We start from the raw sequence: 27,517 nt of genomic DNA on the forward strand, positions 1-27,517 counted from the left end.
TTTTTGAGACGGAGTCTTGCTCTGTCACCCAGGCTGGAGTGCAGTGGCCGGATCTCCGCTCACTGCAAGCTCTGCCTCCCGGGTTCACGCCATTCTCCTGCCTCAGCCTCCTGAGTAGCTGGGACTACAGGCGCCCGCCACCTCGCCCGGCTAATATTTTGTATTTTTAGTAGAGACAGGGTTTCACCGGGTTAGCCAGGATGGTCTCGATCTCCTGACCTCGTGATCCGCCCGTCTCGGCCTCCCAAAGTGCTGGGATTACAGGCTTCAGCCACCGTGCCCGGCTTAATTCTTATATTTAGGTGTTTGATACATTTCAAGTTTAAGTTTTGTATATCGCATAAAGGAGTGGTAAATATTTACTTGTCCCAACACCATTTGTTGAATAGACTATTCTTTCCCATTTGAATTGTCTTGGCACTTTTGCCAAACATCAATTGACTACATAACACAAGGGTTTGTTTCTGGACTTTTAATTCTATTTCGCTTATCTTTATGCCTGTCTTATAAGTGTAGTTTTGCCCTAAGTTTTGACATCAGAGTGTGTGAGTACTCCAAATATGTTATTTCTCAAGATTATTTTGGCTGCACTGGGTCCACATAAATTTGAAGATCAACTTGTCAATTTTTGCAAAAAGGTATCCGGGAGTAGGGGTTTTTGTTTTTTTGAATTTGTTGAATCTGCAGATTAACTTGGCAGGGGCAGTATTACAATCTTAAGACTTAATATCAAGTCCTCTGACTCATAAAATAAAGCTTTGCGTTTATTTAAGTTTTCCTTTCTTTTTTTTTTTTTAAACTTAAGAACATTGAAAAAAAAAAGAGACAAGGTCTTGTTCTGTTGCCCATGCTGGAGTATAGCAGTGCAGTCACAGCTTACTGTAGCCTCAAACTCCGGAGCTCAAGTGATCCTCCTGCCTCAGCCTCTCCAGTAGTTATGAGGTACATGCTACCACACTTGGCTAATTAAAAAAATTGTTTTTGTAGAGATGCCGTCTCACTATATTGCTCAGGCTGGTTTTGAACTCTTGGCCTCAAGCACTCCTGCCTCAAGCTCCCAAAGTGCTGGGATTATAGGAGTGAGCCACAGCATTGGGCCAATGGGTTTTCTTATATACAATGAGTAGTTTTTATCTGTTTTCAAGATTTTTTTTCTTTCATTGTTTTTACTATAGTTTTGGTATGGATCTATGTTCTCTTACAATTTGTTGATCTTCTTAGATATGTGTTCATCAAATATTGGATTTTCAGGCATCAGTTCTTCCAATAATTTGCTGATTCTTTCTACTGTGAACACCATCTACCGTGGAGCTCCTCTAATGAAGTTTTCATTACAGTTACTCTAGAATTTCTATTTGGCCCTTTAAAATTCCTTTTTTGATATTCTCTGATGGAATATTGTAAGCATACCTTCCTTTACCTCCAGCAGTTTCCTTTAGTTTTTTTGGAACACACTGACAATACTTCGAAGTTTTTATCTGCTTCCAACCTGTTGACCCTCTCAGTTTCTTCTGATTGCTTTTTCGCTCCTTGTATGGATTAGTTTCCTGTTCTTCTGCATGTGTTGTTATTTGTTGTTGAGGACTGGATATTTTAGATACTGTGTCATAGCAGCTCGGGCTACTAATTTTCCTCCAACCCCTACCCCCTACCCTCCAGCACATTTCTTCTTGTTTAGTTTCTTGGCTGGGTAAGTCCACTTATCCTGAAGTATACAAGCTCTGATGTTCCCCCTCAGAGTACAGCCTGGGTGTGTGCAGTCACCATGACTACTCCCTCTAGCCCCAAGGACGGTGGTTTTGATAGGGCTCTCTTTTACCTTTTCCTGATCTTTTGGGAAAGGTTCTAGTTAGTTAGAACCTCTTTTGTTACCACATCCTACTATTAGCACCCACTAATTTACTAGCTAACCACTCTATTTTTTTTTTTTTTTTCATTTTTAATAGACAGGGTCTCACTATGTTGCCCAGGCTGGTCTTGTACTCCTGGCTTCAAGTGGTCCTTCCGCCTCTGCGTCCCAAAGTGCTGGTATTACAGGCATGAGCCACCACACCGGGCCACTCTATTGTTTCTGACAATGCTCTGGGGCACAAGTCACAGCACAGTTTAATCCAGTTGAATTCAGGCCCCTGTAGAGTATCCTTGGGTTTGTTCTAACCCTAGGACTAATAACAGCTGCCTCTATTTTTTGAGACAGGGTCTCACTCCATTACCCAGGCTGGGGTGGAGTGATGTGATCTTGGCTCACTACAACCTCTGCCTCCTGGGTTTAAGCAATTCCCATGCCTCAGCCTCCTGAATAGCTGGAATGACAGGCACGTGCCACCACGCCTGGCTAATTTTAAAATTTTTAGTAGAGACAGGGTTTCAGCATGTTGGCCAGGCTGGTCTTGAACTCCTGACCTCAAGTGATCTGCCCACCTTGGCCTCCCAAAGTGCTGGGATTACAGGTATGAGCCACCATACCAGGCTCTTTCTGTTCAGCTTGTTAGCATTCCTTTTTGCTTGTTGCCATCAGGGAGCTATCAATCCGCTCTTGATTTCTCCGCTCCCCAGATCCAATGTATTTGGTGGCACCCTTACAATTCAGTATCTTCCCTCATTCTATTCTAGCCAATCCCTTTATGGAGTGTTACGGAGCTGTTTTTTCCTTTTTTTAAGACAGTCTCGCTCTGTCACCAGGCTGGAGTGCAATGGCGTGATCTTGGCTGACTGCAACCTCTGCCTCCCAGGTTCAAGCGATTCTCCTGCCTCAGCCTCTGGAGTAGCTGGGACTGTAGGCACGCACCGCCATGCCCGGCTAATTTTTTATATTTTTAGTAGAGATGGGATTTCACCAAGTTAGCCAGGATGGTCTCAATCTCTTGACCTTGTGATCCACCCACCTTGGCCTCCCAAAGTGTTGGGATTACAGGTGTGAGCCACCGCGCCCAGCCTGGAGCTGTTTTTATGACTTGCCATTTCCACTGGACAGAACCTCTGTTCTGCTGCTCCAGAGCTAGGGATGGGGACAATGGCCTGCTCTTCTAGGAGTTAAACCCACAGTCTACAAGGGGTAAAGGGGGTGATATAACTCCTGGTCTCCTCCAAGTGCATTTCCTTGCATGGAACCTTCACCCTACATACGAGTAAAGAGCCTTCATCCTCTGAGTAAGCTGGGGCAAAAGCAACTGAGGCCCAGGATTCTCAGTCTGCTATTCCTGGGTTAGAGTTTCTGTTCCGTAAGTGGGGACTAGGTGGAGGAAGGAGCGCCAAACCTCTTGGCTACTCTTGCTTGCAAAAGGGCTTCTGCAACACAGAGCTTGAGGGAATGAGGCATGCTAGTAATCTACTCTTCCAGAGGAGAAACTGTAGTCTGGGCTTGGGAACTGGAGAGAGGGAATGGGGTCATGGCTCAAATGCCACAGACTCCCTATTCCAAGATTAGAAGACTTTCTTGAAAAAATGTTTTTGTTGGATGTATGCTTTTATGACAATTTCCACATAAACTTAAACTTCCAGTTACAGGTGTTTTATTGAGCAGAGACAGTGAAGTTCCTTATGCTGTTATTTCAAAAGTGTTTCCTGATTTCTTTTTAATGAATGTCTTAAAATATAAGCAATCAGGACCCTTTAAATAAGGCAGTGTGTTCACAAATCAAAATAGCTTTCTGCTGGCATCAGTTGATTCAACATCAACATGCAGTGTCCAGAATTAATAAGCAGTTCTTTAATGGTTAAATATATTCCAGAAGAGTGTTTATAATTCATTTACAAATGCAGTACTGTGGCAGTAAATGGTTACTTGATCTCTTGTATAAATAATGCCAATTAAGAATTAGTCCTGGAATAGTTTTTGAATTTCTAGCTCTGTAGATCAAAAACACAATTGTAAATGGTATAAAGACGTAAGAATCATATTGTGATAAAGTCAATCTCAAAAATAGAGAATCCAGACCCTTCCCAGATAATTTAAGAACTGAGAAGTTTTCCTCAACGTAAACATGATGGCCACACAGAAAATAGTAAAGACGCCTTTCGATGTGATACAACTATATCAAACTTGAGAATATGAGTATTTAGATGACCAATGTATAGACATTAATAGGATTTTAAAAACACATTTCAATCTGAAGCAGAAAAAAGGACAATTTGCAAAGAATTACGGAACTCTAATCATCATCAGAGTCTGAATCATATTTCTTTCCTCGGATAGTTTTCTTTTCCAGCTTTGTGAAGTTTGTTCCAAATTTCTTTTGGTTCTGAAATGGTGGCTCCATTAAATTTCCACTAAAAATAAAAATAAAAAAAAGCATTTTATTCTTTATGATTTAGTACTAGTATACTAAACGGCACAAAAATCTATCTTTGCTCCCATCCTGTAACATAGAATAAAATTTCTTTAAAATGCTGTTGGGTGTCAAGGAAGAGGTATAATGCTTATATTGATGCTTAATAGCCTTAAACCTTATTTTGTACTACTCAGTGTTTTAGATTCATTTTATTTTCTTTTCTTTTTGAGACAGGGTCTCACTCTGTGGCCCAGGCTGAAGTGCAGTGGTGTGATCACAGCTCACTGCAACCTCCACTTCCTGGGCTCAAGTGATCCTCCCACCTCCGCCTCCTGAGTAGCTGGGACTACAGGTATGTGCCACCATGCTCAGCTAATTTTTAAATTTTTTGTAGTGATAACATCTCACTATATTGCCTAGGCTGGTCTTGAACTCTTAGGCTCAAGTGATCCTTCTGCTTTGGCATCCCAAAGTGCTGGGATTATAGGTATTGGCCACTGCACGAGACCTATTTTCCTTTTTATCATTAATTATGGAGTGCTTAGTTGTCATCAGAAATGAGAGAAACCATCACACACCTCCTGATATGATGCATCACTTCCATAACATACCAGTCAACAATTGATAATCTGAATCAAATCTTGAGGAAAGATAAGACAAACCCAAACTGGGAGATGTTCTCCAAAATAAACAGTTTGGACTCTTCAAAAACATCAGTCTTAAGAACCAAAGAGGCCGGGCGCGGTGGCTCAAGCCTGTAATCCCAGCACTTTGGGAGGCCGAGACGGGCGGATCGTGAGGTCAGGAGATCGAGACCATCCTGGCTAACACGGTGAAACCCCCGTCTCTACTAAAAAGTACAAAAAAACTAGCTGGGCGAGGTGGCGGCGCCTGTAGTCCCAGCTACCTGGGAGGCTGAGGCAGGAGAATGGCGTGAACCCGGGAGTCGGAGCTTGCAGTGAGCTGAGTGAGATCCGGCCACAGCATTCCAGCCTGGGTGACAGAGCGAGACTCCGTCTCAATAACAACAACAACAACAACAAAAAAGAACCAAAGAGTAACAACGGGAACTAGAGACATAATGACTAAATGTGCTGCATTTTTGGTATGAAGGACAATATTGGGAAAATGATAAAATTTGAAATACGAGCTGTAAATTACACAATAATTCCTGTTTTAATAATTGTACTGTCGCTATGTAAGAAAATGTCCTTGTTCTTAGAAAATACACATGGAAGCCTTTAGGAGTAAAGGAACACTGTATTCACAGCTTCCACTCAAATGGTTCCCAAAATACTTCATGGTATCTATAAAGACAACGATAAAACAAATATAACATGCTTAACATTGGGTAATATGGGCAAAGGGTCAATGAGGATTCTTTGTATTAGCTTGCAGGGGGTGGTTTCTGCTAGTTTTTTGTGGAGACGAGGTCTCATCTCACCATGCTACCCAAGTTGGTCTCAAACTCCTGGCCTCAAGCGATTCTCCCATCTCAGCCTCTCAACGTTCGTAATCTGGGATTACAGAAGTGCCCCACCTGGCTGCAATTTCTTTAAGGTTTAAAATTACTTCAGAATATATAACTTTAATAAATATTAATATTTTATGTTAATATTAAGAAAAACGAAACCAATTTCTACAACATAGGGATGATTTTGGCATGTGTAGGAGCATCAGAGAAAAGACGGGAGGGAAATGAGGGAGAGAGAAAAATGGGAGAGAAACTTTTACTTCCTGAAACGCATCGTGACTCTGGAATGGTAACTGCACAATTTTACCCGCTACTTTTGCAAATCAAGAAAACGGCAAAAAAGACAAGATGATGTGCTCTGATTTGTGGAATTAGATAAGTTATTTGTCTGAAGAAGTGGACAAAGAAATGGAAGTTGGATTTTAGATTGTTTTCAAACTAAAACTGTTCTTCATAGCCAGTAATGTAAGCTAGGCATAGAAACCTTTTTGTATTCATCAGCCTCTATAAGTAAAACAGAAATATCTATGTTAAAAATCTATTATTTTAAAATATAACTTTCTTGGCAACAGTCTGCTTTTAATTTTTATTTTATCAAAGAGAATCACTTAAGTCAGTATCCATTTGAGTAATCTGGCTTAAATTAGGGAACAGTCAACTCTGGATTGCCATTTTAAGTTTCCAGATTAATACAAAATTAGTGTCAATAACATATGTTAAGCTGAAAACTTTTACAGTCAGGAGTACTGTGAGACTCAATTTTACCTATAAAACCAGTTCTATCTGCAAACTTGATTTTGCTGTAAAATCACGCTAACAATACACACTTCAAGAAATATGGTTTTCCTTTGAGAAACTTTGTACACCTCAGCCAAAACGCCCTAATTTCATGTATGTTACAATTACAAAAATCTTCTGTAAAAATATCAACTATATATGAATTAAAATCAATCTCTTCTTTTGTTAAAAGTTACCTGTAATTAAGAATGTCGGAACAACCGAGTCTCCATTCTAAACTTTCTGTGGTGAAGTCATCTGTATTTCCTAGGTCAGTAAACCCAACAACATAATCCTGTGTTTTCCCGTCTTTTACCAGTGCTAGTGTGGGAATGACTTTGATACGTAGTCTCTCACAAAGGAAAGGTGCTTTTTCCACATTCAGCTTCAAAAATTTGGTCTCGAGGTGTTTCTTGGACAATATGGCCAGATGTCTGTCTAGTATTTTACATCTGTAAGTAACCACACATAGAAAATTATAAGCTAAAACCACAGATTACTTTTATCAAAATAAATGTTATTAAGGGAAATCTAATGATATAGTTTTTCTATTGTTTGACTCTCATAACATGGCAGCCAACTTGCACTTGTGTCAGATGACCTCACTTCCAGATCAGAGGTTAGTTGCCTCTGATGGGAAAACAGCCTATGAGATTCCAGAAAGTCAGATTTGAATTAATGATATTCTCTTTTAAAATATTAAACATATGCTTTAAGTCATAAAGGAACTTGTCCTATCTCTCATACAAGAAACTTGAAGAGGAACAAATTGAAACTTGACAGAACTCAGAAGAGACTTACAAGAGTCAGAAATGCATACATGGTGCCATATTTGGAAGTCATGAAGAAAAACTGAATGGCATCGCCAAGGAAAAACTTTTTACTCCTAAATACGCAACTCTGTCAGTAAGAAGCACATTAAGACTAAGGGTTACTAATAATATTTAAATAAATGTGGCCATTATGCTTCTAGGGAATTAAAAAATACCAGCAGTAACCTTTTTTTTTTTTTTTGAGGTGGAGTCTTGCTGTGCTGCCCAGGCTGGAGTGCACTGGTGTGATCTCGGCTCACTGCAAGCTCTGCCTCCTGGGTTCACACCATTCTCCTGCCTCAGCTTCCTGAGTAGCTGGGATTACAGGCGCCCGCCACCACGCTCGACTAATTTTTTGTATTTTTAGTAGAGATGGGGTTTCACCATGTTAGCCAGGATGGTCTTGATCTCCTGACCTCGTGATCCGCCTGCCTGGTCTCCCAAAGTGCTAGGATTACAGGTGTGAGCAACCACGCCTGGAAGCTATCTTCCAATGAAGAGGGAAACAAAAGTGAGATTTTCTTGGCTGGGCACAGTGGCTCACGTCTGTAATCCAGACTGGAGTGCAGTGGCGTGATCTCGGCTCACTGTAACCTCTGCCTCCTGGGTTCAATCGATTCTCCTGCCTCAGCCTCCCAAATAGCTGGGATTACAAGCACCCACCACCATGCCTGGCTAATTTTTGTATTTTTAGTAGAGATGTGGTTTCACCATGTTGGCTAGGCTGGTCTTGAACTCCTGATCTCAAGCAATCCACCTGCCTCAGCCTCCCGAAGTGCTGAGATTACAGGCGTGAGCCACCACACCCGGCCTGCAATTAGCCTTTAAAATATCCAGATGAATCAAAATTCTTTGGCAGTGGAGTTGGGAAACATACAGCTGTTCTTATGCTCAAATAAAGCTTGAGAACTACCTCTTTAGATGACTATCACACAAAATATTTCATGGTTCTTTTTACCAGTAAGCTTTTTATGCACTTGATGTAGTTTTTCCTGAACTAGGTTTGGGTCTAACATAAATTACGTGTAACCTTGGTGCCTCATCGCTTTTTCCCTGGATATATCTTGTCATATGTCCCTCATGTAGTTCAGTAATGAGATTTCAGTGAAAAATGGTAAGACAGAACAAATTAATGGTTTTTAAATAAAGCTCAAAACAAACGATAAATGAACCTTCATATGATAAATATGTTCCTGAAAATTTGTAAATAAATCAACTCCATACTTTAACTGCAGTAAGGAACGTATTTTTTTTTTTTTTTTTTTTTTTTGAGATGGAGTCTTGCTCTGTCACCCAGGCTGGAGTGCAGTGGCACGACCTCTGCTCACTGCAACCTCCACCTCCTGGGTTCAAGTAATTCTCTCATCTCAACCTCCTGAGAAGCTGGGATTACAGGCACCCACACCATGCCTGGCTAATTTTTGTATTTTAATAGACAGAGTTTCACCATATTGGTCAGGCTGGTCTCGAACTCCTGACCTCAGGTGATCCACCGGCCTCGGCCTCCCAAAGGTGCTGGAATTTCAGGTGTGAGCCACCACACCCGGCCACGAACCTATTTTAAATAAGTCTATGATTATACCATTTGTCAATCAATTTCCTTTTTTTTGTTTTGAGACAGAGTCTTGCTTTGTTGCCAGGCTGGAGTGCAGTGGTGTGATCTCGGCTCAATGCAACCTCTGCCTCCCAGGTTCAAGCAATTCCCCTGCCTCAGCCTCCTGTGCAACTGGGACTATGGGTACATGCCACCAGGCCTAGCTCATTTTTTGTACATTAGTAGAGATGGGTTTTCATCATGTTGGCCAGGATGACCTCGATCTCCTGACCTCGTGATCCGCCTGCCTCAGCTTCTCAAAGTACTAGGATTACAGGCATGAGCCACGGCGCCCAACCCGTCAATCAATTTATAAAAATCCAAAACAACAGTTATGGTATAAATAGCTATAGGCCTTTATGTACATTTAAAAATAACTAAAAGAGTATAATTAGATTGTTTATAACACAAAGGATAAAAGCTTGAGGTGATGGATACTCCATTTACCCTGATGTGATTATTAAACATTTCATGCCTGTGTTAAAATATCTCATGTACCCCATATTTACCTACTACTACCCACAAAAATTTAAAAAATAGCAATAGGCTTAAAACATGGGTTCAGCCGGGCGTGGTGGCTCACGCCTGTAATCCCAGCACTTTGGGAGGTCAAGGTCGGTAGATCACCTGAGGTCAGGAGTTCGAGACCAGCCTGATCAATATGGTAAAACCCCGTCTCTACTAAAATTACAAAAATTATCCAGGTCTGGTAGTGTGCCCCTGTAGTCTCAGTTACTCAGGAGGCGGAGGCAGGAGAATCGCTTGAACCCGGGAGGCAGAGGTTGCAGTGAGCCAACATCATTGTCACTGCACCCCAGCCTGGGCGACAGAGAGAGACTCTGTCTCAAAAACAAAACAAAACAAAACAAAAAATCCAAAAAAACATGGGTTCAAATCTTTTTTTTTTATTTACTATCTGAGTGATACTAGGTGAGTCACTTAATTTCTCCAAATCTTGGTTTCCACACATGAAATACAGGAATAATAAGAAGTGCCTCTGAAGATTATTGTGAATGTTCTAGGGATAATATACATGAAAGCATCCCACCTACTCTGCGCTAGAAACTTTGCTAATATATAAAGTTAACTGGATGATTTTGATTTTTCAGTTCTGTTTGAAGGTGAGTACTCCTGGTGATGCAGTGTTTATACACCGATCAAACGTATTTATTGACTACTATGTGTCGGGCAGTTGCCTTAGGGCTATGATCCCAGAGCACAGTGGGCCACAATACAGGCAAATGCTCTGCCTCTACAGAAACAACAATCTAGTTGGGGAAGACATACAAAACGCAAGTGAGGCCGGGTGCCGTGGCTCATGCCTGTAATCCCCCAACACTTTGGGAGGCCAAGGTGGGTGGATCACCTGAGGTCAGGAGTTTGAAACCAGCCTGGCCAACCTGGCGAAACCCCTTCTCTACTAAAAATACAAAAATTAGCCAGGTATGGTGGCGGGTTCCTGTAGCCCTGGCTACTCGGGAGGCTGAGGCAGGAGAATCACTTGAACCTGGGAGGTGGAGGTTGCAGTGAGCCAAGATCCTGCCATTGCACTCTAGCCTGGGTGACAGTGTAAGACTCTCTCTCAAAAACAAAAAAAGTGGACAAATAATATTTTACATACTAGTATATTTATATATCACTTCATCATATTTGTCAGAGGTTGGCAACTTGAGGAGTGTGTGCCAATGGGAGATGGCTGTGTACCACAAGGGCAGAGGTTTCTCTGATACCTTTCTACCTTCCTAATCCCTTCTCTCACTGTTCCTCACAAGGGATTTCACCATCTCAATATTTTCTTTCATTTTTATTCTCTTAGTCAATGAATACCAGGCAATCAATTCTTGAAATGTGTTAACAATGAAGCTGTTGGGTTGTGAGATGAAGACAAAGGGGCAGGCAGGCCACAGAAATAAGAAAGACGGCAGGGCCAAAACCACAGTGAGTGCCAGAGACTCTAGAGCACAGTGCTTGTCTGTCCCGGGTAGGCAGGTGCCAGTCAGCAGATGACTGCCATTATAGTTCCAGCTATGCTATTAGTAAGTTTTCTGATTTTTTTAAAGAAAAATTCCGAATGTGGATATTTTCTAAAGGGGTTATCTCTCAATTTTTAAGTGTTGGCAACTAATCAAATCTGTGCACAAAACCCCACAAAGGCTTGGGTCCTTTGGTTTAAGATAATACTTTTTTTGGGGAGGTATTCACATTTTATAAGAGATCGGCCTCCTTAGAGAGATTTGGAGACGTAGGGTGGTCTAAGAAAAATCACTTCTCCTTCCAGCCAAGACTGGTGTATCACAATACTAGAGGGAAATAATTACTGTCATGCTGATAAGAATTTTAAGTGGGCTGAGTGCAGTGGCTCAAGCTTGTAATCCCATCACTTAGGGAGGCCAACACGGGTGGATCCCGAGGTCAGGAGATTGAGACCATCCTAGCTAACACAGTGAAACCCCATCTCTACTAAAAATACAAAAAATTAGCTGGGCGTGGTGGCAGGTGCCTGTAGTTCCAGCTACTTGGGAGGCTGAGGCAGGAGAATCGCTTGAACCTGGGAGGTGGAGATTGCAGTAAGCTGAGATCTCACCACTGCACTCCAGCCTGGGCGACAGAGCAAGACTCCGTCTCCAAAAAAAAAAAAAAAAAAAAAAAAAAAAGAATTTTAAGTGTACATTTCTAAGATGTCTTTAGAATTAGCTAGTGAAAACACAATTCAAAAACATAAGCTGTTTATATGGGAATACTGACTTTCAGTAACATTCATTTATACTTTTGCAAGAAACTGTTCTTTAAGTTACTCCTTAAAATAACGATTAACTTTTTTTTTTTTCTCTTTTTTTTTTTTTTGAGATGGAGTCTCACTCTATCGCCTAAGCTGGAGTGCAGTGTCACGATCTCCACTCACTGCAACCTCCATCTCCTGGGTTCAAGCAATTCTCCCACCTCAGCCTCCCCAGTAGCTGGGACTACAGGTGCCTGCCACCACGTCCGGCTAATTTTGTAGTTTTAGTAGAGACAGGGTTTCTCCATGTTGGCCAGGCTGATCTCGAACTCCTGACCTCAAGTGATCCGCCCCCACCCTCGGCCTCCCAAAATGCTGGGATTGCAGGCTTGAGTCATCGGACCCCCACCTGCTTAATACTAAATAACATATGAGAGAGTACAATGAAACAACTTAGGAAGTTTTTCCTTTTAGTTTTCTTCATTTCTCTAGTAAGCCAGTCTATCTTTATCCAAACAATTCATTGTGGTTTTTTAAGAAAAAGTCACAGATGGAAACAAAGTTACCTGAATGCGGAATCTCTGTAGAAATGGCAAACCACTTTTTTACTCTCCTTGACTTCTTGAAAAAAGTCTCTTTCACTAGGGATTTCTCTGTATTCCCCATGTCCTTTAGAAAGCCATTCCTAATTTGGAGAGAAGCAAAACATTACACATGTGAAATCTCTCTTTCAGCATCACTTGACGTTTTAAGTGTCCAAATCACCGTCATATTTTGTAATGAATTTAAAAACAAACAAACAAAAAAAACACTTTTTTTTTAGTTCCTTCAAGTAGGGAATGAAGGAACATGACTCTCAACAGCTCTTGTTGCCTGTTCCCAATATCGTGGCTATATCACAATAGTGGAGGGAAATAATTACTGTCATGCTGATAAGAATTTTAAGTGGGCCAGGCGCGGAAGCTCAAGCCTGTAATCCCAGCACTTACGGAGGCCAAGACGGTCAGATCATGCCTTTTTTTTTTTTTTTTTTGAGACAGTTTCACTCTGTCTCCAGGCTGGAGTGCCGTGGCGCGATCTCGGCTCACTGCAACCTCCACCTCCCGGGTTCAAGCAATTCTGCTTCTGCCTCCCAAGTAGCTGGGACTACAGGCAGGCGCTACCATGCCCGCCTAATTTTTGTATTTTTAGTAGAGATGGAGTTTCACCATGTTGGCCAGGAGGGTCTCGATTTCTTGACCTTGTGATCCGCCTGCCTCGGCTTCCCAAAGTGCTGGGATTACAGGTGTGATCCACCATGTCCGGCCCAAAAGTTTTTTGTTTGTTTTTGAGAATGGGTCTCACTAAAGTTGCCCAGGATGAAGTGTGGCGGTGGCATGATCATAGCTCACTGCAGCCTCAACCTCCTGGGCTCAAGAGATCCTCCTACGACAGTCTCTCAAGGAGTTGGGACCACTGGCGCATGCCACACCATGCCTAGTTAATTTTTTTTTTTTTTTTTGGTAGAGACAGTGCTTTACTATATTGCCAAGGCTGATCTCAAACTCCTAGGTTCAAGCAATCCTCCCACCTTGTCCTCCAAAAGTGCTGGGGTTACAGGCATGCGCCACTGTGCCTGGCTGAAGTCAATTTTATCTTGTAGAGAAATGAATTCCTTTTAGCAATTTACTTTCCTGTTTCTACTGTCAATACAAAATTAGTTTATGGACAGTGAATGTCTCTACAGCATGGCCTGGGTTCAAGACAATTACCTGTCTTTGTAGCTTAAAACATCTGTTTTCTCAGAACTTCCAAAATAAAAGTTTAGACTTAAGAGACTCAGAGTGTAAATATCACTTAACTTTATCCATGTACTCTTAAACTACTAAAACCAGAAGCATTTGATCCAAGTTACTATAAATAAGTTTTTTAAAAATAATGCTCATGAGGCCAGGTACAGTGGCTCACGCCTGTAATCCCAGCACTTTGGGAGGCCGAGGCAGCTGGATCATCTGAGGTCAGGAGTTAGAGACTAGCCTGGCCAACATGGTGAAACCCTGTCTCTACCAAAAAAAAAAAACAAAAACAAAAAACAAACAAACAAACAAAAAAAAAAAACAAGAAATTACCTAGCCATGGTGGTGGGCACCTGTAATTCTAGCTACTCGGGAGGCTGAGGCAGGAGAATTGCTTGAACCTGGGAGGCAGAGGTTGCAGTGAGCTGAGATCACACCACTGCCTGGGCGACAGAGCAAGACTCTGTGTCAAAAATAAATAAAAATAAAAATAATACTTAGGAGATAAACCCAATTCGTCTTGGGGAGAGAAGGAGGATACAGCAGCTCTGAGGCTCAAGAGCTCTATCTGCTTCTGATAACCACCTTATAAATCTTTAAAAAGCATCTATACCGGCACTAATTGTTAGAAAGGTCTTCTCACTGAACTGCAATACATCTATAACTCTGGTCTGCGGATTCCAGCTTGGGCAAAGATGAAAGTTTTAATCTCTTTCCCATGTGGGCCCTTCACACATCTCATATTGCCTAAGTTTTCCCTTCTCCACACTGAACACTTGCAGTTCCTTTTAACTGTTCTCATATGACAAGATTTCTAGAGTTTCTACTCTTCCAGGATATCATCTAAACACACTCTAATTCACCCATGTCTTCCTAAAATGTAACAGAGGTCTGAATCCAGCCTCCAGAAGGGGTCCAACCAAAGAGCCAGGAAGGCCATCTCTCTTCCTCCTCTGGACGTCAGTGAACGTGGCCCAGACTGTATTAATAACTGTGGTGTCCAAATCACATCCACTTACATCGAGCAGACATCCCGCAGGAGACCCTCATATTTTCTTATGTGAAATTTCTATACACAGTTTAACTCTCAAATACAATTCCTCAATGACATATGACATTTCACGACTGCTTTCACAACTTACTAATGATATGTGCCCTTAAAAAGTATTTGTTAGGCTGGACGCAGTGGTTCACACCTGTTATCTCAGCACCTTGGGAAGCTGAGGCAGGCAGATCACTTGAGGACAGGAGTTTGAGATCAGCCTGGGCAACATGGCGAAACCCTGTCTCCACAAAAAACATGAAAATTAGCCAGGTGTGTTGGCACACACCTGTAATCCCAGCTCCTCAGGGGCTGAGGCACAATAATCACTTGAACCCCGAAGGCGGAGGTTGTGGTGAGCCAAGATTGCACCAGCCTGGGTGACACACCAAGACACCACTGCACTCCAGCCTAGGTGACACAGCAAGACCCTGTCTCAAAAAAAAGTAAAAAAAAAAGTATTTGTCTTTTAAAAAGCTGCTATTTCTAGGCTGGGCACAGTGGCTCACGCCTGTAATACTAGTACTTTAGGAAGCTGAGGTGGGCGGAACACCTGAGGTCAGGAGTTTAAGACCAGCCTGGCCAACATGGAGAAACCCCATCTCTACTAAAAATACAAAGATTAGCCGGGCTTGGTGGCAGACGCCTGTAATCCCAGCTACTCGGGAGGCTGAGGCAGAAGAATCTCTTGATCCCGGGAGGTAGAGGTTGCAGTGAGCCAAGACGGCAGTCCAGCCAGGGCGACAGAGCAATACTCCATCTCAAAAAAAAAAAAAAAAAAAGCTATTTCTTTTTCATTATTTATTCTCAGGTATTTAACCAAGAGGTTGAAGACCTGAACCTGTCCTGGCTCCTTTGAGGGAGGATGTGGCCATTTCGAACCTCTACCAATGCTCAGGGCCTCTGCTGACACATTCACCACACCCCTGTGCTCTCAGCATGGCCCCTTTAGGACAGCATGTGCTAAGGCATCTGCAGAACAGAATCAAGCAGGACGGGCCTACCTGAGCACTTGGCTCTCAGTGGCTGTCACCCAAGCCTCTGCTTAACTCCTATTTCTCACCTTATCCCTCTGTTCTGCTCCCTACCTAAGTGCGCCAGCTCTAGTTAATAGTAGGAGGGTGTTTGGCTGACAGGAGAATATAGATTCGCCTAGGCCTATTAAGTGCTGATCTCCCCAATATCCTCATGGATCAGAAAACATTTTAATAAAAAAGATCTATTAAAATGCAATGAGTTCTAAAATAAGACCTGAATTACTCGATGACAAATTCATTTTAAATTGATTTATACATTCATAAAAAAAGGCCTATAGCCGGTTTGCCTTAGTTGGTTTTAATTATAAATATTCAGACCACTGTTTTGAACTGCCAAAAAGTTCCTTTAAGACATGATTTAACGTATATTCATCACGGCGAATCAGGGGAATTCAGTCTCTCTGCAAAAATATCCTAGTTACAAATAATTATTTGTAGTTGCACATTAGCAATTAGTACTTAAATGTGACCATGAAATATGAGTTTGTGGTAGAACCTAAACATATATTACCTTAAATTCCAATAATCCGTCCTCTGCATACTAATTATCAGCCCTATACTATGAAAAGGAGCCAACTGGGCCTGCTGTGTGGTGGCTCATGCCTGTAATCCCAGCACTTTGGGAGGCCGAGGCAGGTGGATCACATGAGGTCAAAGTTCGAGACCAGCCTGACCAATGTGGTGAAACCCTGTCTCCACTAAAATACAAAAATTAGCTGGGCATGGTGGTGGGCACCTGTAATCTCAGCTACTTGGGAGGTCAAGGCAGGATGGGCAACAGAGTGAGACTCCCTCTCAAAAAAAAAAAGAAAAAGAAAAAGAAAAGCAGCCTATTTTCTAAAATAGGGTACATATAAAAGCCATATAACATACTCTACTTTAGAAAACTCAAAATATAAAAATTTGGACTCATTCATAAAAGATTTCCTTTTGTAGTAACTCTTCTAAACATGAGGGTGTAAACATATAAAGTGATGCTACAGCAATACAAACAAAACTCCTTCTTTTTTTTGTGCGGGAACTGGGTCTCGCTTTATTGTCCAGGCTGGAGTGCAGTAGCATAATCTCAACTCACTGCAACCTCCACCTCCGAGTTCTAGAGATTCTCTTGCCTCAGCCTCCTGAGTAGCTGGGACTACAAGCACATGCCACCACACCTGGCTAATTTTTGTATTTTTAGTAGAGACAGGGTTTCACCATGTTGGCCAGGCTGGTCTTGAGCTCCCGACCTCAGGTTGCCTGCCCGCCTTGGCCTCCCAAAGTGTTGGGATTACTGATGTGAGCCACCATGCCCAGTCAAAACTCCCTATTTCTTCAGAAAAGTTAAGCCTCATGTTTAAGTCACAGGCAACTGAAAAGGAACCAGAGTTGGTGATAATGTATTTCCATGTAACCCAATGGAAAAATGTTTTAATTAAAATTCAATTTACAGAATTTTGGCTGGGTGCGGTGGCTCACGCTTGTAATTACATCACTTGGAGAGGCTAAGGTTGGCGGATTACTTGAGGTCAGAAATTCAAGGGCAGTCTGGCCAATATGGTGAAACCCCATCTCTACTAAAAATACAAAAATTAGCCGGGCATGTGATGTGTGCCTGTAGTCCCAGCTACTCGGGTGGCTGAGGCAGAAGAATCGCTTGAACCCAGGAGGCGGAAGTTATAGTGAGTCGAGATGACATCACTGCACTCCAGCCAGGGTGTCACAGCGAGACTCCAGCTCAAAAACAAGAAAAAAATTTTACAGAATTTAATCCGTTGGTTTCAATCACAGTTTACAACTCTATGTTTATTCTACACAAACATTCTAAGAGGCAACGAGGATAGAGTTGTGGCCACCTTTCTTTGTTACAAAGCATGCATTCTTCTGAATATGCCACGTAATTAAATATTTCATTGGAAATGCCTGAAATAATTTTTTCAACATAAATTGACTTAATAGCTCTTATCTCACCTGTCTTACCTTGTTTGCTTTGAAAACGGCTAAATTTTGATAGGCTTTAATATTACCTGAAATGGAAACCGGTGACTCCCTAGCCTTCCATTCAACCAAACAAATCCAAGCTCAGAAAAATGATATTGGGCAGATCTTTCTTTTACTCAACTGTGGATTCATATAGAGACTGGGCTAATTTTGAATGTGTCTTTAAAACATACTTTTTCTGGGCAAAATTTTAACAGTAATAGGTACTCTACATTCCAAAAACCCTAAAAACAAAGAATGAAATGTAACTACTACGGCACATGTATATGTAAGTTGTTAGGCGCATACTGTTATAGCAATTTCAGAAAGCAGGGCAGAGAGGTTACTTGTTTCTGCTGTTGAGCTTTCCTTAGTGCCTCAAGTCTCTTTTCTTTAAGGCGTTCCAATTCATCCTCATCCATCTGATCCAGTTTTTGAATTTCAGAATCCAAATGTTCTTCCACTAGTTTAGTAGTCTGAAGCAGCTGATTCTCCAGGACTTTGGAAAACATGTCAACAGACGCATCAGCTTCCATTCTTCCGAATGGTGCAGAGTTCAGCCTGGGTGCTGGGGAGAAGATTTACAAACTATATTTAAAAAAAAAGGCAAACAATAAGCAAGCTTTTCTCTACCATTTTCAAAGATTCTGGCACGTGTATGTCTACTCTATGGAGTATTCTAACGACATCCAACCACCTGATGTTGGGCTTCAGAATTTTTATGTGTTTTAAAATTTCATTTCCAATAGGTTCTAGTCACACCACTCAAACACTACTTATAGCAAATTTAGAGTGCTTCTGATTTAGCATATGTTCTACTACACTAAAGCCAAGGCAAGTCTTTAAGACCATCACCAAACCACAGATAAATGAGTTGTGAAGTTATACCTAGTGATATATACTGATAATCAGTGTTCTTTACCAATGGGAAAGAGAAGTCACAATAGAAAGGTATACCTACTGAGGTTTTACATATATATATATATATAAAACCTTAAACACAGAGTAGAGTTGAGCAAAACACGTATTTTTTCATGGCTGCTGCCCAAATGAGTTTCATTTAACTCCTAAGACGTCTCATTACCACTTATGTAAAGAACCGTGCCTGGTGTTCCCTAAGCATTAATGTCCATTCCTGTTCTCCCATTACCTAACAAAAAGAATCTATGAGGCCACACAAATTAATACTGGTTTCCATTTACTGACAGTGTTCTTAACTTTGATGGAAAACACTCCAAATACTTTTTAAAACTTTGGGTTTTTTTTTTTTCCCCATCATCACTCCTCTGTACAAAATAAGAGTTTCAAAATAGAACTCATTCAGATTAGAAACGAAGACCTATCTCAATTAGAGTCATGCATCACTTAACAATGGGAATACATTCTAGGCTGGGCGCTATGGCTCACGTCCATAATCCTAGCACTTTGGGAGGCCAAGGTGGGCAGATGACTTGAGTTCAGGAGTTTGAGACCAGCCTGGGAAACATGATGAAACCCTGTCTCTACTACAAATAGAAAAATTAGCCAGGCTTGGTGGTGTGTGCCGGTAGTCCCAGCTACTAGGGAGGCTGAGGTGGGAGGAGGATAGCTTGAACCTAGGAGGCGGAGGTTGCAGTGGGCTAAGGTTGCAGCACTTGCACTCCATCCTGGGCGACAGAGCCAGACACTGTCTCAAAAAACAAAACCCAAAAACCCACAAAAAATGGGAATACATTCTGAGAAATGTGTCATTAGGTAATTTTGATATTGTTTCAAACATTATAGACTATATTTACACAAACCCAGATGGTACAGCCTGCCACACACCTAGTATACCATACAGTCTATTACTCCTAGTACAAATCTGTACAGCATGTTACTGTATTGAATACTGCAGGCAACTGTAACATAATGGCATTTACGTATCTAAACACAGAAAAGGTACAATAAATACAGTATTATAATCTCATAAAACTCAAATGTCCTTATGTGGCACATGACTACATATTTTTAAAACAACGGAGCATTTTGTTTGAGAAATTTTATACCAACAATTAGAGGGCAATTTTATGTGTATCTCAGATTACTGCAGAAATGATTTATAATTTGCCTATTAAAGCAGGAGGCTGTTGCATGCCAATAAACTATGATACATTTGCAAATAATACCGAAGCACCCCAAACTTGATAATAAACTGAATTCATTCACTCAACTTCTGATACAGATCCTGACCCACACGGGCCCTCTATAAACGTTGAGCTGAAGAGAAATATTCTTGCAAACTTCAGTTCTGATGCCTTTTTCTTTACAGGAAAAGCATTTGAAAAGCATACTTGATTTCATCTTTGTATCTCCACAGAGCACAGCCGGTACTCAATACATACGTAGTTAACCTTGAATGAACACGTGCCTAACTTCCGTTCAAATTACTACACTGCTAAGTTTCAACAGTATTTGAGTTTAAAAAAACAAATCGTAAACTCGTCGTGAGTGCTATAAAATTGGAAAGGTGCTGCATTTCAAATACAGCAAAGATTTCCACACTCCCTACCACCCAAGAAAAATGTCAGTAGTACTGTGACCCTCAGTGAGGAAGCTGGAAGGAGAAAATAAGATACTGAATTGCACGTTGGAAGCTGTGCTCCAGGGATAAGCACAGAGAATGCTTATCCCTGGAATTTTATAGGATGAGGCCAGAATTTAATTATGGGATAACTGGAAACAGATGCGATTAAGAAGCGCTATTCTGGGTGTAGGTGTTGGTGGTTAGAGCATTGAGAACGGGGTAAAGAGACGATGCAATCCCCCGTTAGCTTTTCATTCTTCAAACCACAGCCTCTGATTCTTCCTTTTTACAGCTCCGCAAGTGTTCCTTTTACGGGACACTGCGCGTCCTCAAATTCCCTAGTCATTTCCTGGACACCCTTACAGGTATCCACCAAAACAATCAAGGGGCCTGGTCCTTAATCGAACCCCAGGTACCTCCCCAATGGCATCCCGGCCACTCCCTGAGCCCGGGGAGCCAGAGGAAGGCACGGTCCCGGCTGCCTCAACTTCGACGCCTCCTGGTGCGCACGCGCAAGAGCCTCCGCCAGGACCCCGACACCGGTGCTGGGGCGGCGCCCCTCCTCCGCTCCGGCTGTGGAACAGCAGAATGTTCACCAGCACGCGGACGTGGTGGTCGGATTTTTCTCACTACCCTCTGCCTCACCTGAGCTCTCGGTGACGTCTGAGAGGTGAGAGAGCAGCAGTTTCAAATGACAGGTCCACTCCGGCTTTCGCCTTGCAGTAGCTGCCGGCGGCTGCAAACCGGCCGTCACATCCGCCTCCCTATTGGCTGCGGACCTCGCGCGATATCACGTTGGACGCCAGAGGAAGGGGCGGGCGGGCGGCTGCCGAACAGTTCTGCGCGTGCGCCTTCCGCCCAGCAGCCCGTAACCTGAGGTGTCCGACCCTTGCTTTCCTCCCCGTATACGGCCGAAATGGAAGGCCGCAAAGCATGGTGGGAGTTGCAGTTTCTTAATGCGCAGGCTGGCGTGGCCGGACTTTCTCAGGACCGTACTTCGGTACTCACGGTCCAGTGCGCGAGACTGGAAATGAGACAGCTGTGCTCTCTCTCAGCAGTGACGCTTGACCTGCGTTACCATTCTGTTAGTATTGAATAAATATTTTTCTTTTTTTTTGTTTTGTGTTTTTTTTGTTTTAACATTTTTCTTTTTCTTAAAGTCGAGGCATAAACATATATAACACAATTAACTTTTGCGTAGTTAAAACCCAAAATATCACCGGCCATATCCAGATATAGAACATTTTCCACCACCCCTGTAGGTTCCCTCTTGACTCTTCTAAACACAGGAATTTTTAGAACTCGCCCTGGCTTTGAGGGTAAAGATGAAGACCTACGTTAGGGAATTGATCGGGTGTGTCCTGTTCTATGTTTTATTCAGTGACTGTACATAATGCATAACGCACGGATGTTACTGAGAGGTCCCTATTTTGTCCTGGATTTATCTCTCTCGCAAACCGCAGAGGACTCATTATTGTGGTTCTTTACTGAACTTCGTGCGGCTGAGAATACAAAGATATAAAGGGAAGCCCAAAGCCTATTCCTGAACCGAAGCGTGCGTTCCCCGTTGGGAGAAGGCTGAGGTGGGGAATTGACAGCTTCATTGTCCACCTCCGGGTTCTAGAATCTGGAAACCGCGCGGGCGTCGGCTCGGGGCGGACGCTTGCGGACAGGGGGCGCTCGGACTCCTGCTTGGCCGGCGGGTCAACCGGAGACGCTCTATCCGAAGCGCAGCTCTCGATGAGCCGCGCCCTGCGTCCTCACGCCGAGGCGGCGGGGCGATGCGCTTGCGCACTGAGAACTCACACCATATGTGCCCTGTTCCAGTGCGCGGGTCTGTGGAGAGCCGGGTGCGAGCGGCGGCAGTACGCGGGGAAAGGAGCTGAGAGGAGACCAAAGTCAGCCGGGAGACAGTGAGTCTGTGAGAGAACGAAAAGAGGAGCTGGGGCCACGAGCGCCGTTGACAAGCAATGGGGAAGAAACAGAAAAACAAGAACGAAGACAGGTAGCTAGGGGTTGGATCCGTACGGCTACAGCCGCGGTGGCTCAGTGGGGTGTGCGGGTCTCGCCGGGCGCGGAGTTGGACCGGGGTCTGGGCTCGCGACGAACCTCGCGGGGTGCCAGGCCTGGGCCCAGAGTGGGCAGCGCGGGCCCAAGCACCCGGGTCGGGTGGGCACGTAGGGCCTCGACGGCCGGCGGGTCCTCCCAGTCGAGCCTCGGTCCCCCCCTACCCTGACTGAGGAGCGGGGCAGTCATTTCAGGGTTCCTGGCCGCGCGGGGGGAGTCAGGCGGCTTCGCCAAGCGTGGCCCAGGCCAATGTGAGTTTTTTTCCGCCCTACTCTTGGCGAGGGTGGGGAAGTTCTATTTTGTGCCTCTTGTACCTGTGAGTAGTTGGGAGAGAAGGGAGCCTGAATGTGATGTACGGCCAGGTTTCTCTACTCGGGGTCTCAGGTACGTTAGCGTTATGAGGAGGTGTTTAGCAGTTCGCTGTCTCTCAACTTCATCTGATTTGGATACAGTTCTCATTTATTGAAGGGCTGATTGTCCACCCCTCATGCTTTTCGCTTTCCTTCTTCCGGCCTTTTGGTCGTTTCTTTGCTCTCTAGCCCTCCCCTAGGAAAGGAAGGGAAGAAGAAGAAACCTACCAACCGGGGTCGCTCCTTTCTAACCACCTGAAATGATCTGGGGAGGGAGGATAAGGGTATATGCGAGTTACTGACCTAGAGATTTTTGAGACGTTTCTGTGTGTCACATTCGATTGAGTTCTGTTACTTTCATGATGGAAAGAGTTCACTTTCTGGGAGTGAACAACATCTGTTACTTTTCACGTTCGTACACTACCCACCAAACTTAAATACGAGGCGGAGAGTAAGGTAAATTAAAAAACAAAACTAGTGCTAGTTCATTAGTCTGACTCAAAACATATGTTGTCTTGAAGTTACGTTTACTAATTATAAATTGGAAGCCTGGATCGTTTTCTCACCTAGCGTTTGACTAGCTTATGAGTAGAATGAAAAGACAACAAAGATAGTCTTGTATTTCAGTTTTAGGTATATTGGAGGAAGTTAATTGGTTTGGAGAATATAATTGTTAAACCAGATCAATGAGAAAAAATAAGGATTATGGGTGATGTAGTGGAACACAAATTTCTGTACTTTTGACAGGAGTTTTTGATGTATAGGTACTTTTTTCCTTGCTAGAGACATGTTCAGCTGTATCTAGAAAATAGAGAAATTAGTATAATAAGCCTTTATTTTTTATTTTTTATTTTTTTTGACACGGAGTCTCGCTCTGTCGCCCAGGCTGGAGTGCAGTGGCCGGATCTCAGTTCATTGCAAGCTCCGCCTCCCGGGTTCACGCCATTCTCCTGCCTCCGCCTCCCGAGTAGCTGGGACTACAGGCGCCCGCCACCTCGCCCGGCTAGTCTTTTGTATTTTTTAGTAGAGACGGGGTTTCACCATGTTAGCCAGGATGGTCTCCATCTCCTGACCTTGTGATCCACCCGTCTCGGCCTCCCAAAGTGCTAGGATTACAGGCTTGAGCCACCGCGCCCGGCCAAACCTTTATATTTTAATTAGTTGCCTTCAACCATTGTTAGCACATGACCTATTTGGTTTCATCTCACCTACTAGAGATCTATACATACATAGATTGATATCTATCTAGATAGATAGATTTTTTTTTTTTTTGAGACGGAGTTTCGCTCTTGTTGCCCAGGCAACAATAAATTTAGGGCAATGGCGCGATCTCGGCTCACTGCAACTTCCGCCTCCTGGATTCAAGCGATTCTCCTGCCTCAGCCTCCGAGTAGCTGGGATTACAGGCATGCGCCACCACATCGGCTAATTTTGTATTTTTAGTAGAGATGGGGTTACTCCATGTTGGTCAGGCTGGTCTCGAACTCCCGACCTCAGGTGATCTGCCCGCCTCAGCCTCCCAAAGTGCTGGGATTACAGGCATGATCCACCGCTCCCAGCCCCCACCTACTAGATATTGTAAAGCCAATCTCAGTAGCTTTTCATCTGTGAGTCCACCAAGTTATCTGTAAGAAATATTAACAGTGATTCTTAAACATTAGCAAATATTCAGTTTTCTGATTTCCCTGATTGTCTTATTACAATTTTTTTTTCAATTCGTTCGTTTTGTTTAGGATTACACAAATGTGTTCTTTAGATTTAAATTACATATATATATATATATATATATATGGTTTCGTTTTGTTTTGTTTTGGAGATGGAGGACCAGCCTCACTATGTTGCCCAGTCAGGTCTTGAACTCCTGGCCAGTGATCCTCTCACCTCAGCCTCCCTAGTAGCTAGGACTACAAGCGCGATCCGGCTTATATGTTACCCTACTTACATTTTTTACTTTCCAGGCTCTTTCACAATGGAAAAAAGCCATTGGGAGACAAGATGTTTATTCTTGTCTGTTCTTTTTAGGGAAAAGTGAGTGTCTCATTGATTTATAAAGATTTTCAGGGATGGTGTAAAGTTTAAATTGCACACTAGACCCTGTTGTTAAATGAGTGGTTTGGTAGTGTAGAAGAAATGCTGGGTTTTTTCCCCCTCTCAACCTAATCTGTATTTTTTTGTTTGTTTGGTTTGTTTTGGCTCATGATGAAGGGAAAGTGGTGGCAATATAATTTTAAAACATTTATTTTCTCATATACCAATATATGAAGTTGATACATTTTGTGAGTGTGTGTGTGTGTATAGATGCTTCATGGACTCCTTTTTATGAATGGCTTTCATATTGTTTCTAAGAAATCCTGAGCTTTAGCAGATTCCCCTTTGACCAGAACTGCTTGGGTTTTTATTTTGGTCTTCCACATGAGATATTGGGAGATGGGGAATGGGAAGTTCCACTGCTTTGTGAGTCAGCTTTTTCCCTTAATTTTAATATTTCTTTCATTTCTTCAGGGATATTTTGAATATTTGTAAATGGGACAAGAACACAGACTGGAAAGAAAATCTAGAGGGAGAAAGTCCAATTTTAGGATTAGTATTCTTGTTTGTGTAAAATGAGATAGAGATCTTGTTTTATTCTCCTGTGTGAAGGTCCACACAGGACAGTAAAATTTAAAGATTTTACTGTCATTCCACCTCCCCTCCTTGGCTGTGTCAGGCATGTTTCTGGCAAGGTGTGAACTGGGTGAGAAATGCACAGCTGCTTATGTAGTTATCAAGAGAAGGCATGGATCAACTTTCCAGTTCTTGGAAAGAACATAAAATACTTCAATGTCTTTAATTCTTATATTTAATCCTTATTTTAACTTCTTAGCCACTCAGTATTCATTTAGAATTAGATTTTAACTTATCTAATTTTATTTGTATAGCATGTGTCAATGATCAAGATATTTATTCTTGTCTGTGTATTTTTAGAATTCTAGAATTTTGCTTAAAGACCAAGTTCTAGAATTCTGTTCCAGTTTGTGTAATTCTTTTTTTTTTTTTTTTTTTGAGATGGAGTCTCGCTCTGTTGCCCCAGGTGGAGTACAGTGGCACAATCTCAGCTCACTGCAACTTCTGCCTCCTGGGCTCAAGCGATTCTCCTCCCTCAGCCTCCCAAGTAGCTGGGATGACAGGCGCCCAACACCATGCCCGGCTAATTTTTGTATTTTTAGTAGGGACAGGGTTTCACCATGTTGGCTGGCTGATTTCAAACTGCTGATCTCAAGTGATCCTCCCACCTTGGCCTCCCAAAGGGCTGGGATTACAGGTGTGAGCCACCACACTCAGCCCCAGTTTGTGTAATTCTTAACAATGAGATTTTGATATGGTGTTGGTTCAGCAAGTTTTCCTGACCTTTTTCAGTTGACTCGGGAAACTTGTTGAGACAAAGGCTAGGATTCAGCATCCACATACCAAACAAATATAATACAGATAGCCTTGGTTTAATAAAGGAATTAATTTCTTACTTGCATATATTTGAATAGTAAAACTCTTGTCTGCATAAACTACATCAAAAAAAGATGCATAGTCAAGAGTTTTTTTGGTCTAGTCTGTTCCTATCCTGACGCTTTAGGAAGTGCTAGGGGAAGAAGTCCTAGTTTGCTGTAAATTAATAAGAAAACAGATTATAGATTTTTGTTGGTAGTAACCTCTCTAGCCTTCCATGCTGAGATTCCCTGTGGGGAGCTCATTCAGCTACTTTTAATGTTACTTGATCATTAGTTGTGCTTTGTTTATGCTTCTAAGTTTATTCCAGTATTGCAGTTGATCTGTAAGGTGGGCAGCGTGTTGTTTTCCTGAGGAACCGAGTGTCAGTGGTTAGGTTAGAATAGCAATTCTCAAACTCTGGTCCTAGACTCCTTTACACTCTTAAATTCCTAAGGAACACAAAAGGCTTTTGTGTATGTGGTTTATATCTACCAGTTACAAGTATTACAAACTAAAACTGAAAAGTTCTTCAAATATTTAATTTAAAAATAAAAATAAACTTACATTATTATACATAACATTATTAAATAACCATATTTTCAAAAATAGTGAGAAGAGCTAAACATTTTTGCAAATATCTTTACTAGATAGATCCTCACATCTGCTTATGCGTTTGATCTGCAGCATCATCACACATCGTTTAGCTTCTGAAAAACTCCCCTGTACAGTTGTGAGAAAATGAGAATGAAAAGGCTAGTAGCCTCTTAGTATTATTTTGAAAATAGTTTTGACCCCCTAGAGTAGTTTAGACTCCCTAAAGAGATCTTGGGAACGGATTTGAGGACTGTTGGCCTAGAGATTTCTGAACTAGATTTAGGCATTTGTGAGATTTCTCAAGCTGTTTGACCATCATTCCCGTATGTCTTACAGGTGCTGAGAATGCTTGAGAATCACTTAAAGACAACTTAAGACATCTGTGGGCATGTTCATGTTCTTGATATGTTAACAATTTGAGATATTTCCTTTTTTTAATGTAATACTTGCAAAGGTAAATATCAGTTGAGATTGATTTTAGTTGGGAGTCCATTAAGTTTTTAGATTATTTGTGACACTTGACGTCTTTATGGTATTGAATCATTCCATTCAAGAAATATATTGAGGTTTAAGCGCTTGAGTGCCAGTTATTTTTCTGGATGCTAGAAATATGTTTGTGAACAAATAAGTAATATACTTTGCCTCTCCATTTAGTTGGTTAATTGTATAACAGTAAAATGTTATTATTCATTTTAATCTTTAGGATTTGACTTTTTCCCAGGTATCTCAGAATTTTTCTTGCTGTTAATATAATCATTCATCCCCCTCTTTTTTTTTTTTTTTAATTTGGTAAATAGTAAGCTTTTTGTCTCCTTTTCCTTTCTGTTTAGAGATGGAATCTCACTCTGTCACCCAGGCTAGAGTGCAATGGTGTGATCATTGCTCACTGTAGCCTTGAACTCAGGGACTCAAGCAGTCCTCCCTCCTCAGCCTCCCCAGTAGCTAGGACTGCAGGCATGCACCACTGTACTTAGCTAATTTTTAAAAATTTTTTGTAGAGATGGGGTCTCGCTTTCTTGCCTTGGCTGGTCTTCAGCTC

The 27,517-nt window shown here is 42.3% G+C and overlaps 2 protein-coding genes across 4 annotated transcripts in view; one reads left to right on the forward strand and one right to left on the reverse strand.

Annotated features, from left to right (window-relative positions):
* Positions 1–3,495: 3,495 nt before the first annotated feature.
* Positions 3,496–20,879, reverse strand: TXNDC9 (thioredoxin domain containing 9). 2 transcript variants are annotated; one of them, XM_033239029.1, is made up of 5 exons: positions 20,651–20,879; positions 17,808–18,028; positions 12,214–12,332; positions 6,720–6,974; positions 3,496–4,269 (listed from the first exon to the last, which is right to left on the reverse strand). In XM_033239029.1, the coding sequence occupies exons 2-5, from the start codon at positions 17,994–17,996 to the stop codon at positions 4,152–4,154; spliced, it is 681 nt and encodes a 226-aa protein (XP_033094920.1). In that variant the 5' UTR covers positions 17,997–18,028; positions 20,651–20,879; the 3' UTR covers positions 3,496–4,151. The 2 variants fall into 2 exon arrangements, with proteins under 2 accessions (XP_033094920.1, XP_033094921.1); XM_033239030.1 differs by lacking the exon at positions 20,651–20,879 and adding an exon at positions 20,422–20,504.
* A 795-nt stretch (positions 20,880–21,674) lies between these two features.
* EIF5B (eukaryotic translation initiation factor 5B) overlaps positions 21,675–27,517 on the forward strand; it is a 65,456-nt gene continuing 59,613 nt past the window's right edge. Inside the window, exon 1 of one of the 2 annotated variants that reach the window (XM_033239028.1) lies at positions 21,675–22,010. In XM_033239028.1, the coding sequence (XP_033094919.1) occupies positions 21,976–22,010 (35 nt within the window). In that variant the 5' untranslated portion in view covers positions 21,675–21,975. The remainder of the gene's footprint in view (positions 22,011–27,517) is intronic. The other variant, XM_033239027.1, reaches the window with a different exon arrangement.

This window comes from Trachypithecus francoisi, unplaced genomic scaffold (assembly GCF_009764315.1).
Source record: "Trachypithecus francoisi isolate TF-2019V2 unplaced genomic scaffold, Tfra_2.0 Lachesis_group17, whole genome shotgun sequence".
NCBI classification, from domain to species: domain Eukaryota; kingdom Metazoa; phylum Chordata; class Mammalia; order Primates; family Cercopithecidae; genus Trachypithecus; species Trachypithecus francoisi.

Coding starts and splice junctions, on each gene's coding strand:
- TXNDC9 (XM_033239029.1), bottom strand. CDS start 17,996: ATGGAAGCTGATGCGTCTGTTGACATGTTTTCCAAAGTCCTGGAGAAT. Junction 12,333..17,807: donor AAGCTCAACAGCAGAAACAA/GTAACCTCTCTG, acceptor TCTCCAAATTAG/GAATGGCTTTCTAAAGGACA. Junction 4,270..6,719: donor TCCGACATTCTTAATTACAG/GTAACTTTTAAC, acceptor TTTTATTTTTAG/TGGAAATTTAATGGAGCCAC.